Source organism: Stylophora pistillata, chromosome 2, assembly GCF_964205215.1.
Source record: "Stylophora pistillata chromosome 2, jaStyPist1.2, whole genome shotgun sequence".
NCBI classification, from domain to species: domain Eukaryota; kingdom Metazoa; phylum Cnidaria; class Anthozoa; order Scleractinia; family Pocilloporidae; genus Stylophora; species Stylophora pistillata.
The window spans coordinates 6,829,044-6,841,374 of record NC_142520.1 but is presented as its reverse complement, the minus strand read 5'-3'; the positions used below and the strand labels follow the sequence as shown (position 1 = coordinate 6,841,374).

Sequence of the window (12,331 nt, the reverse complement as noted above, 5' to 3'; positions counted from 1 at the left end):
ACCGCCATTTTTGAAAATTGGCGCTCTATGCATATTTAATTAACTGCGCATGTCAGGTGAGTAATATGGGGGCTTGGGACCAATTTAGGCAAATGTTTAGCTTTATATGGGATAAGTTTGATATGATAAACGGACAGATTAATTAACAAACAAACAAACAAACAATTTAAACGAGGGCTGGTTATAGAATACAAGTTTAATGTATTATCTCGCTCAAGAAAATAATTTTTTCCAATAACTTTTGTCCCGGCAACTTTTTTATCCGCCGCAGGTTCTCTGCGATGCCTCATTCAATGTAAAGCTTTCTTCGCCCGGTTACAAAGGAAATTTACTCAAGTTAAATAGGGGCAAAAGTGGAATCAGTATTTGATATCAAATTAAAAAAAGGCAGTGAAAATGGGAAAAAAAAATCACCAAAGTACGAACTCACCCTAGAATTGATTGGGATGTAAAAATTATATAAAAGAAAAACATTCTTGAAGAAGTGAAAAATATGCCTGGTAACGTGAATTTTTTGTTCTTGTTTTGCATTTTTATTTCATGATGATTTCATTTTATAAAGATACATTCCATGAGCGTTCCCATACTTATTTTCAATATTTTTTTTTCAGGGTTTGAAATTGTCACGAAAGGCAATTCAAAGGAGAGAATATTCCGTTGAGGAACATTTTCGGCGGCTATGTCCCGAGCTTTCCTATCAGCTGAGTTCAAACCAATGAGCTTCGCACATCAGGAGTTTCCCGTATGCTTTACGTCATGACAATCAATAAACCATAAACGGCTTCCGACCAAGATGGCGGTTGTGTATTGAAGGAAGTGAAAGACTACAGGAATATTTGAACTGCAATGTGACGTTGTTGGGGTTATATCTCGGGTTGCAAAGATGTGTATCAGTTACAAGGAAGCGTCTGTTTTTGAAATTTTACAGATCAACGTTTATTGTGGAACATAGCGTCGCAAAATTTTATTTGGAGGGTTAAAATTCGAATCGAACGTGACCGAGTTTGGATATGCAATGGCTTCTGTTAGTTGCACGTTCTGTAGGAAATCACGACTCCAAGCGGGATTCTGTTTATTTTATTTATTTGTAATTTTAGGTAAGTATTGGTCTTTCTTCATTGCGAAGGTAAACTTATTGGGAAATCACGGCCGCTTCATAATACAAAGCTACGTTTTTGTAGGAATTGTAGCCTCGAGTAAGAGCAGCTTGAGAAAGTGCGCTAAAGGTGGCCGGGAATGGAACAGCGCAACACTTCGAGATGGGGCGCTTGCTGGAGATTTTTCAATTCTCAAACGCACTACAAGCATGACCACTTGCAAAGAACTGTGCTGTGCAAATGATTCGTGTGAACTGGCGTTGCTTGTCAATGGTGGCTGCTTCTCCGTCCAGTGCACGTCCGCCGAAGCGTGCATGCCACACAGTGTGAAAAGGGATGGAGTTGTGGCTCCTCGAATATTCGTACGGAATATAGGTAAGGCAGCTCATTATTTCTTCTTTTATAGAGACCTAAAATGTCAAAATTTTTTTATTTCTATTGATCAGATGAAATCTCGTCTGGTGCCTCAAGAGTCAAGAATATTTTGATCGAGTTCTGCGACGTACTAAAAACATCAATTGGTCAATTTTTCTTGTGCGATACTCATGTTGATGTCTACTATTTTGACATGTCATTTTAATTCAACCCCCTGCACTCGGCATTGGGAGTATTTTGGTTGTATTTTAAATTCTGGGAAAGGTTTATGCGATCAAAAACTCAAAAGTTAGTGCTTTTGTTTCGATCAGCTGTAAGCGCCGTTTACATTGTTCGATAGTTCTTGGTACCTGCCTCGAAGGTCGTTTGCTGTTATTATTACAAAGCTTTGTGCAGTTTGTAGAAAATGATCCTTACTCCGGGTGTTTAAATAACTTGCCACTTTTTAATTTATTGCACGTCTTTCTGTTATCTATTAACAGCTGAGTAAACCCAAATGAACTTAACGCCTGTATAGTTAAGATAGGAATTGCTTGAAAGACCTTCGATTGGCAAGGGATAAATTATTCATTTCTTTTATTAAAATAATTTGTGTCTTAGTTTTCCCGAGGCTAGCTTCTAGCTCTTCTACATTACCATAATCAAATCTTTAATCTTGCTTGTATTTAAAAAAAATTATTCTGAACAGTAAATAAGGTATTATATAAAGTTGGGCATGTTTTAACCTTGGTTATAAAATTTTAGTTTCGCATCTCATGAATGTGGCTGTAATTTGAGTATCTTTTGTGATCATTAAGCTGTTGTATCCCCTGTGAAGCTAATTTAAGGGAAGGGAAGGTTAAATGACTTACAATACTTAGTAGCTCCTAGTTTTAACTGCTCACCCACTCTTGTGTATGAGTCCTGAATCTAAATAGGATATTAACTTATTGATTGGTGTCAGTTAGAGAGGTCTGTCCGGTTATTTGTCTGTGAACACTCATTCCCATTTACAGTAGTGTAAAGTACTTAGGAGAGCTTAGAGTACGTTTACTTCCCTTCAGAAAAAAAATACAATCAAAGGAATCAGAAGGAAAATAGTGATTCCCCTTTCAACTCAGTTGCCTGCAATCCTGTGAAAACTGGATTGCTAGTGTCATAAGTCATCTGATAGCCTATGAACTGGTATTGTGATTGGTTGCTTCTTCTGCTTCTGTTTGCAACTGTGACAGTCTAGTTTTCACTGGATCATTAGCAACTCTTTCTCTAATGATAAAAAAAATTTACCTCAGATAAGGAAGTTGATTAGTGCCATTTCACACTAGTGAACAAAACTGAAAATTGTCCTGATAAAATCAAAGGACAGATTTTGTCATTCATGACAATTTTTCTTTTGTCTGCTGCATCTGCATCAATTAAAAGTTTTAAAGCTGTCAAATTCTGTCAGGGCCTTATCTGCTCATAAGACCCACCAGCTTACACATAGTTTGCCATAGGATTCATACTCCAATTTCCACGATTCATCCTGAGTTGTTTTAGAGTTTTAGAATCTAGAGTTCTCCAGCAAAAGACAATTATCACTTTGTGAAGTTCATATATTTTGAACTGCGGTATTGATATGTATGATGCACGATCCTCGCAGTAGATAGCGCTATTTATGCAATAGTGAAAATCAGACCTGAAAAAAAGTCAGGCCTGTACGGGACTTGAACCAGAAAAAAAAATATATATATATCAAAAAAATATATCAAAAAATATATCAAAAAAAATATATATATATATAAACTTCATATATTCATTGTATCTCATCACTTTCATGGGTTTATTATGAATCAACTTAACTGCCTGCTCCCAGTTGGCTTGTTAGCTCAATTGGTAGAGCGCTGCACTAGTATCGCAGAGGTCAGTGGTTCGAGTCCCGTACAGGCCTGATTTTATTCAGGTCTGATTTTCGCTATTGCATAAATAGCGCTATCTACTGCAAGGATCATGCATCATACGTAATTATCACATTTCTTGTAAACTGATTTCAGTTCAATTACAAGCTGTTGGTAACTTTTATAATGATCATCATGGGTTCGAAGATTTTGTCAAATCTCTCAAGTTACAACAAACCATTTGCACTTGTAAAAATTAATGTTGGTGATGACAGAATATTTGTCTAAATAAACAATTTTTTTTTTTTTTTGCAAGTGTAGAAAGGTCCTTAGCCATTTTTACCAGTTTGTAACAATGAATTTTTATTTAATGCTTGAAACAAGAAATAAAATAATGACCATCTTTCTTATTCTTTTTACTCAAAAAATGGCTTGTTCTTGAGATGTAAATCAGGTAATACATTTCTAATCTTGAACATGTTGCTTTTGCGGTCAAAACTTCTGAACATTGTGTTCACGATTTGCCTAAGAAATTACATAATATTTACATCTGTAGGGTTAGAGTGTGGTCAGCAGATACCATGAAAATTTCCTGTTTTTCCAAATCCATTATCCTTGAAGTTGTGTGGATATATACTGTACATATATTATCAAACACTTGATCAGCAGGGATTTGCTAAAGCAAAGGCATAGAAAAAACCAGGAAAGATTTATTACTCGACGTTTCGGGGTCATCATGACTCCATTATCAAGAGACTAGTTTAAAAACATGCAAATAAGGAAAGGTACAAGAATAGCATAAATTAGACTGAACGGCTTAAACAAACACCTTGGCGCGGATGGAATCCGTTTGCACGTTCAGTGTTGGCTTACGCATGCGAATATACAACATTTCATTAACAAGGCAATCAAATTTGCCGTTACATTTCGTGATGACGTTGAATTGCTCGATCAAGCGTTCAGGCATTTCACTATTGTGCTGGAGGTGGTAGTGTTTGTAGATAGAAGATGATTTCCTTTTGTGCCCTTCTACGCGCTCGTGTAAGTGACCACGAGTATAGCCCACATACCCTGCATCACACAGGTTACATTTAAACTCATAAACGATACATTGTTGGTTAACAATAGGGGGCTTAATTTCGTGTTGCTTAAGCTGTTGATCGAGCTTAGGGCTAACGAACACTGGTTGGACAGTCACGCTTAACTTCGAGCTTAGACTGTTCAGTTGTTGTTTAACATGATTAGCTGACGACTGGTCCTTGAAGGGTAACACTAATCTCACAGTCTCCGATGGTACGTCTGGTGATGGACAGGGTTCTGCAGATGAAATCCTTCTCTCAACGAGCCGCTTGATTGTAGTTTCAACCAGTGGCTTTGGGTATTTCAAGTTATGAAAAACCCCTCTAAGGCGGTCACATTCCTCGGAGAAGAAAGACCAGTTAGAAGATAATCGATAAGCGCGATCCACCACCAGACGTACCATCGGAGACTGTGAGATTAGTGTTACCCTTCAAGGACCAGTCGTCAGCTAATCATGTTAAACAACAACTGAACAGTCTAAGCTCGAAGTTAAGCGTGACTGTCCAACCAGTGTTCGTTAGCCCTAAGCTCGATCAACAGCTTAAGCAACACGAAATTAAGCCCCCTATTGTTAACCAACAATGTATCGTTTATGAGTTTAAATGTAACCTGTGTGATGCAGGGTATGTGGGCTATACTCGTGGTCACTTACACGAGCGCGTAGAAGGGCACAAAAGGAAATCATCTTCTATCTACAAACACTACCACCTCCAGCACAATAGTGAAATGCCTGAACGCTTGATCGAGCAATTCAACGTCATCACGAAATGTAACGGCAAATTTGATTGCCTTGTTAATGAAATGTTGTATATTCGCATGCGTAAGCCAACACTGAACGTGCAAACGGATTCCATCCGCGCCAAGGTGTTTGTTTAAGCCGTTCAGTCTAATTTATGCTATTCTTGTACCTTTCCTTATTTGCATGTTTTTAAACTAGTCTCTTGATAATGGAGTCATGATGACCCCGAAACGTCGAGTAATAAATCTTTCCTGGTTTTTTCTATATATTATCAAATAACAATTACCGATAGACATTCTAAAGAAGAAAGGAGATGTTCACATTGTGCTCAATTCCTTTTACACATTACTTTTCAGCCAAATTTCTTAAGAAGAGGCAGCCGGAAAGGTTAGAGCATTTTTTTTTTTTTTTTGCATAATGTGTATGTAATTTGCATGTAAATCTGCTATCTTGCTGCATGTAGGTGATACTATTCCTGCGGCCTGTACTGTACATCTAGATTTGATTTGATACCTTACATCATACTGAGGAAAGTGGTAAATGTCCTCTTTCTTAAATTTTATTTTTTTTAAAGATTGCGGTGCTTTTATTTTTTATAGTACAAATGTGGGGGAGTCTGATTCAAACAAGGAACTTATTAGAGAAAAAAGGTACATGAATTTTTGCAAGCTTTTTAATAAATAACTTTAAGTTGCAATAATTATTATAGTATTGTTTAATGACAGCTACATGTAGTGTCATCAATTGTATAGCTTTGAAACTGTCAGCATGGCTATAATTGTTCTTTAATTCTTTTAAAACCTGATTGAAGATTAATTTGAATAGTTTGAAACTAATCAAAGTAATCATTTATTGGACAGTTTAAAAAAAATAGAGAATGAATGCAGTACTTCGACAGAGCAATGCCCAATTTCAACTGACTAGCTTGCAATTAATAAATCAGAGGACTACATGCTTGTCCAATTTTTGGAAATAATTGGTTTTAAAAAGGTCCTCAGACAGCCAAATCAGTGCTTTTAAACACTAACAGTAGCCAACTAGTCCCAGACTAGTAGAAATTCAGTTTTGGCTAGTGGTTTTTAGTTTCCACTAGCCAGTTTGGCTAGTAAACAAACTGAAATTGTTGTAACATTTAAGTTATCACTTGCCACTTGGCTTATTTTAAGTAAGTTGAAAAGTTAGGGTCAAGCCCGGCAAATAATTGGCCTCCTCCAATTTCAGCTGTCATCAGATTTTTTTCATCCAATTATTGCCAAATTGGACAGCATGTAGTCCTATCACACGTACTTAATAATTTGAGATGACACAAATTTTATATGTATACATGCAAGTTTTTAACTCTTTAACTCCCAGAAGTGATTAACCTGTAACTTCTCACTATAATATCCATACATGATCTAGCAAACTGGTAAGGAGAATACTCAAACTCATCAGGTAGAGGTTGTTACCTCGATTGATGTGTAGCAGCTAGTAGGGAGAATTCATAATCAGATCTTGGGAATTAAAAGGTTAATGACTCTTTCAAGTGGCTCTTCATGCCTAACCTTTCTCATCCTAACACCAATGTGCACAACCCGTCCACTGCCAAGATCTCATTTGTGATTCTACAGTACCTACTGTCTGCCATGTGGAGGCACGGTGGCCTCATGGTTGGTGCGCTTGACTCCGGATCAAGTGGTCCGGGTTCGAGCCCCAGCCGGGACATTGTGTTGTGTTCTTAGGCAAGACACTTTACTCTCACAGTGCCTCTCTTCACCCAGGTGTATAAACGCGTACCGGCAATTTAATGCTGGGGGGTAACCCTGCGATGGACTAGCATCCCATCCAGGGGGGAGTAGAAATACTCCTAGTCGCTTCATGCTACAGAAACCAGAGTTAAGCACCGGCCTAATGGGCCACCAGGCTCGTAAACAGACTTTACCTTTATCTTTTACTGTCTGCCATACAATTCTTATGATACTAGCTCAGAGAATTTGGTCTTGGATCAAATTCCACGTAGCAATCCCCAAGTTGATACAATATTTCCTTTCATCTTGGGGGTTTCATTTTAAAAGCAGGCTACTGGGAAAATTGACCAGTTGAGAGGACAGTTTTGCCCACCTGGTTCAACCATCTGGAGCAAAGTTTATCTTTTAAAGAAGTTCAGTTCAAAAAGTTTTGCCTGCTTGTGAAAACCAGTTGCCCTACTGCTGAAAACTTTTAAAATTAATAAAACCCCTGAATCTGTTACAAGTAAATAATTGTAAGCTTCTTTCTTATGACTGTAATGATACAGTTTGATGCAGCAGTGACACTAAGGAGAAATTACATGCAGGGCATTACATGGTTTGCAAAATGTACATGGGATGTGGCATGTACTTGCCTTAACTGAATTTCTTGCACTGTTGGAAAACCATTGTGCAGTTTTACTCAATTCCAACTTCCTTTATTCGCATCACCTGTCTTTGTGGCAGTGCATTGACATTGCTGCAGTACATAACTTTCTTTGCTACAAATCTTTGTATATTTTTCCTTATCCTTATTTTATTTTATTTATTTATCTTTTTTTTTTTTCATTTTTTATCTACAGGCAAGCAAGTTGTCACCACTACCATGGTCATGTCTGCAATGAATACTTAGATAAAAACAAACTATTGTACATACAAAAGAGTCCAAAGATATTAGAAGAAAGCCTTAGAAGTCCTTTTAGTCTTCTAAAGCCACGCTTACTCAAAGACTGTGCAAAATATGCTTTGAAAGCAATCTGCCTCACAACTTACCCATATTGTCCAAGTACTAACAAACCAAAGCCAGTGAGACTCTGCAGAGAAGAATGTGAGGAATTGCAGAGTGGTGTTTGTGAATCAGATTTCAGAGTGGCAAGGCAGTTTGATTACTTGGCTGTTATTCTGCCAAACTGCAGTGCTTTACCAGAGAAGGGATCTAAAGAGGCGGAAGGTTGCATAAAGCTTGGCATTACAGGTGAAGTGCAAACAGTATTTGTACATTGTTTTAAATAATGACCAAAATACGGGACTCCAAGCTCACATTTTGTTTAAGTTTGCCATTTTTGAGTAAATCACCAAAGAAAAAATTTTAAGTTTATGCAATATTTCCAGTTTTCACCATCGCACCATCATCAGAATCATTCAACAAAATAATAAAGTCAAGAATCACAAAGATTCAGGTCTGTACGATCTATTGTGTGGGATATATTTCAAGAAATGTGTACTCATTTGAAATACAGTGCTGTATGGTTTCCCAAATACATGTTTTGGTATTAGTTAATAGGTATTTGTGCAATCATTCATGATCCAGTGCACTTTGTCTGACTAGTAATTCTTCAATATTATTTTGTTGATACCCAGGAGACTTGTGGTTTTAATCCTTGTTCAACCAACTTTAAGACCGCATGTAGCCTAAGTAAGTCTAGAATTGATTAGAATGAAGTTTGACAGAGCTTTCTTTGTGTTAACTTTACAGAATCAATTAAACAGGATCAGTCCAATTCATTGGATGTTAACAATTCAAAAGACTTCAAAGGGTTGGTAACCCATGGTGATGGTAATGACGCGGATGATAAAAACACTGATGATCATGAGTCCAAAGCAACTGCTGCAGCACCTATCACACAATCGACCCAGAAACCTTCATCCAAAAGACATTCTGACATTGACATGGCAAAAATGATGCCATCTATGGCAGCAGTCATGCCATCCAAAGAGGCAGTGGTGACAGGAGAGGAGGCAGTAAATAATGAAAGCTTTCCTCAGGCTACTTCGGGAGATAAGAATTGGCAGCAAAGTCAGCTCTCTTCTGCATTGGAGGACATAACACCTCAAGATGTACCATCAATTTCTGCTCAAGGCAAAGTAAACAATATTGAAAGAGTAAGAGTATGTGTTGTTACTTCATTTTAATTTGTATTAACACTGCAGTTCCCTGCTTGTACACGTAACAAATACATGTCCACGTGAAGTGTATAGGCTTGTAAATAATGGATGTTCTGCCATGCACATACAGGGCAGTTTTACATGTACTGGACATGTATTTATGGAAACTGTTAGTGCATACTGTACATGTAAAATGCAAATTTCAACCCTTTTATCTCACTGATCTTACATTATTTTACTAACAGTTACTTTCCACTGCAACTTTAATGGTCTCAGATTGAGGCACTTTGTTATCCTTGTGTTTGCTTGTTCATTTATTTTCTACTTACTTATTTTCTTCTTTGTTTTCCCCATTTGTCAATCTCTATATGATGGTACATGTGCACACTTAACACTTGTTTCAATTATAATAATTATTATTTATAAGGTAGACTTTGTCTTTTTTTTTTTTTTTTCTTTTTTTTTCAAGTTTGTGGTTCATCAGAAAGTTATTAAGTAACATATTAATTAATAAAATTATGTTAATTTTACAATTATTATTTTCATTTTACAATTATTTCTGATTCGTGAATGTTTTACCTTAGGTTGTCCCATCTCCATCAAATTCCACATCACCAGCTTCTTCGTTGCAACACAGTCCAATAACTGAGCCAACTGTTGTCAACATCACTAACACCACAGAAGTGAACCTAGCACAAAGTAGTGAAAATGCATCGTCTACAACTCCCCCTGCAGTAACTTTGAGTAAGGATAACCCAAATCCACTTTCACTGTTAATGCTGTTACGTAGTGAAATAAATAAAGGCTGAAAGTTTCTAAAGAAACTGTGGTGCTGTGTCAGTGGGGGTAACAAGATAATTGGTTATATCAACTAAGTTGAAATTGTAAATTGGCCACCATAACAATTAAAAAAGCTGACGTTTCAAGCGTTAGCCCTTCGTCAGAGTGAATGGAGGAATTGTGTGTTGTATCTGGTTTTATATGCAGAAAGTGGAGCTATGCCATTGGTGGGAACATGGCAAAATAAGTTTGCTGCTTTGAGAAAGTGCACAACCACAGGGCAAAATCATAGTTACTTTTTTGAAGGTTCTTCAATTTTAGAGTAGAAGAGAAATGATAGATTCTTAATGTGCAATACTGTTATTAATCTCTAAAGTTACACCCTAACCTCAGTATGCATATTCTCCATACTGTTCTCTATACATTTCTTATGGTGCTGACAACAAGAATTTGTTTTACAATCAAGAGCGTCTTTTCTTAATTAATCGCTGATCATTTCATTTATTCTTGTTACCTTTAAGTTAATGTGTGATTTAGGGGTGAGATTGTTTGCAGCAATTAGCTGCTTGGCACTCTCTAAAGGATTTTACTTTGTAAGGGTTAATCTTGGTAATTTTTTTTTTTTTTTTTCAGAACCTGCCTTCACTAATCAGTCTGAAACAAACCTTGGTAAGAAAACATACTTATTTATCTTTTTCTCTCTCAATATCTAAGTGAATTAATAAATGGTTTGAAGTAATACTTAATAAATAATACTTAATACTTAATAATACTTAGTAATACTTAATAATACTTAGTAATACTTAATAAATGTTTTGGGAGTAATATTAGCTTGTGAAAGTAATACTGAGAAGGACTATTTTCAGTGGTAGCATCCTATTCATGAGAAAGTGGTTTTTTTGGAGTTGAGGTGATGATTTGGCCAAGGTAATGAAACTGTCAGCCTCTGCTATTGACAGCAGATGTTCTCAAGTCAACATGTACTCTCATCTGTACATGTATCTGACTTAATAATACAAAAACTCTTGTCTTTCAGACCTTATTATTTAAGCTCTGAACATATAGCTCTAATGTAAGTTGACATTCCCTTGAAACTCGATACTTGATACTCGATTCTCAATTTTTGATTCTCGAAACCTTCTAGGGATCGAGACTCAAGTTGAGTTTCAAGAGGTTTGAGTCAAGTTTCAAGACACTCAAAATTAGTTTTGAGCATCTTGAAGTGAGGAAACAAAGACATTTCTATACAATTAATTTTTTACATGACTCTCTTCTAATCACCTACAAACACTATTGCTAAATTATGTTCAGTACTAATTGCTTGTTCATTATAATTATTATAATAGTTACAGATACAATTACCACAGGGCCATCCACAGAGCCAGCTCCTGAAGGTGAGCATAAATTACATGCATTCTTAAATTATACATGTAGGAAGCTTCATGTTTTCTCTACCTCACAAAATATTGACCTGTAACTGAAAACTGTCGAGTCCTAAAAAGTTTCTCTAATAATGTCTCACTTTGCCCTCAGTGCCACACAAATCCCTTGAAGTTTCTGCTGGTGACAACAAAGTACTAACACTTCCTGTGAACACAGTCAGCTTGTATGCCAGTGCATGGCCAAAAGAGACGTCAGGTAACTACATGTACATGCTGCTGATTTGACTACAACTTTGATCAATCCATCCACTTCAAATTACTGACAGTGTAACTTGATCAGTTATGGTACAAGTGATGGATGCCTTTTTTTTATTATTTATCTTGATCTAACACCAAATTCTCATCACTAATTTACAAGGGAATGTGTAACAGTTAGAGGGGAGAATTAATCAATAGAGCTTAGGAGTTAAAGGGTTATTGGCATAGCAACCTACACGGGATGGTGGGAGAGCATGCTAAAAGTCTATAAATCATAAGCTGGAGGTAGTGATACATGTATACATACATACATAGGTAAATTGACCACTCCCCATATTGACTTTCAAGGGCCAACACCCACCCACCCCACCCAGGGGAGGACATCCACCACACAGTAATCTCGTGCGTGGGAAATTAACGTCTCCTACCCCCAACCTTGCAGAATACAGGGCCTACGGTTTATTTGTCCTTATCCGAGAAGACTAGAATATCTATCCATTTCTTGATTATAGAGAGGTAGCAAATTCTCCTCACTTATTTTAAGACCATGAGTATTGGTCCGGCCAGGGCTCAAACCCTCAACCTCCCTCACAACACAATCCAGCGCTCTAACCAATAATTGAGGTAACCAGGAGGCGGTGATCTACAAACCTTTTGGGAGGTGGGTCTCCCATAAGTGTGGTGGTTTCTTGGGTCTCTTCGCCTTCTATAGCTGTTATCACTGTAAGAAAAATTAATCTTTGTATTGTTAAAATTAAGGGAAACAAAGATGATGATCATGATGATTTTAACATAATTATGTAACTGTTCTCCCAGCATTCCAAGCAGGTTTTTAGGCTGGTAAGCCATTTGAAAAAAAGTGCAGTGTATTGCTTATTTTAAATTATCAAGC

At 36.9% G+C, this 12,331-nt stretch overlaps 1 protein-coding gene across 6 annotated transcripts in view; it reads left to right on the top strand.

Moving 5' to 3' along the window:
• Positions 1-768: 768 nt before the first annotated feature.
• LOC111345304 (dyslexia-associated protein KIAA0319-like protein) overlaps positions 769-12,331 on the top strand; it is a 29,829-nt gene continuing 18,266 nt past the window's right edge. For 5 of the 6 annotated variants that reach the window (XM_088747203.1, XM_088747205.1, XM_088747204.1 and 2 more), the window contains exons 1-10: positions 769-1,097; positions 1,182-1,472; positions 5,504-5,534; positions 5,747-5,797; positions 7,717-8,108; positions 8,610-9,016; positions 9,604-9,763; positions 10,433-10,468; positions 11,146-11,193; positions 11,333-11,437. In XM_088747203.1, the coding sequence (XP_088603329.1) occupies positions 1,016-1,097; positions 1,182-1,472; positions 5,504-5,534; positions 5,747-5,797; positions 7,717-8,108; positions 8,610-9,016; positions 9,604-9,763; positions 10,433-10,468; positions 11,146-11,193; positions 11,333-11,437 (1,603 nt within the window). In that variant the 5' untranslated portion in view covers positions 769-1,015. The remainder of the gene's footprint in view (positions 1,098-1,181; positions 1,473-5,503; positions 5,535-5,746; positions 5,798-7,716; positions 8,109-8,609; positions 9,017-9,603; positions 9,764-10,432; positions 10,469-11,145; positions 11,194-11,332; positions 11,438-12,331) is intronic. The other variant, XM_088747207.1, reaches the window with a different exon arrangement.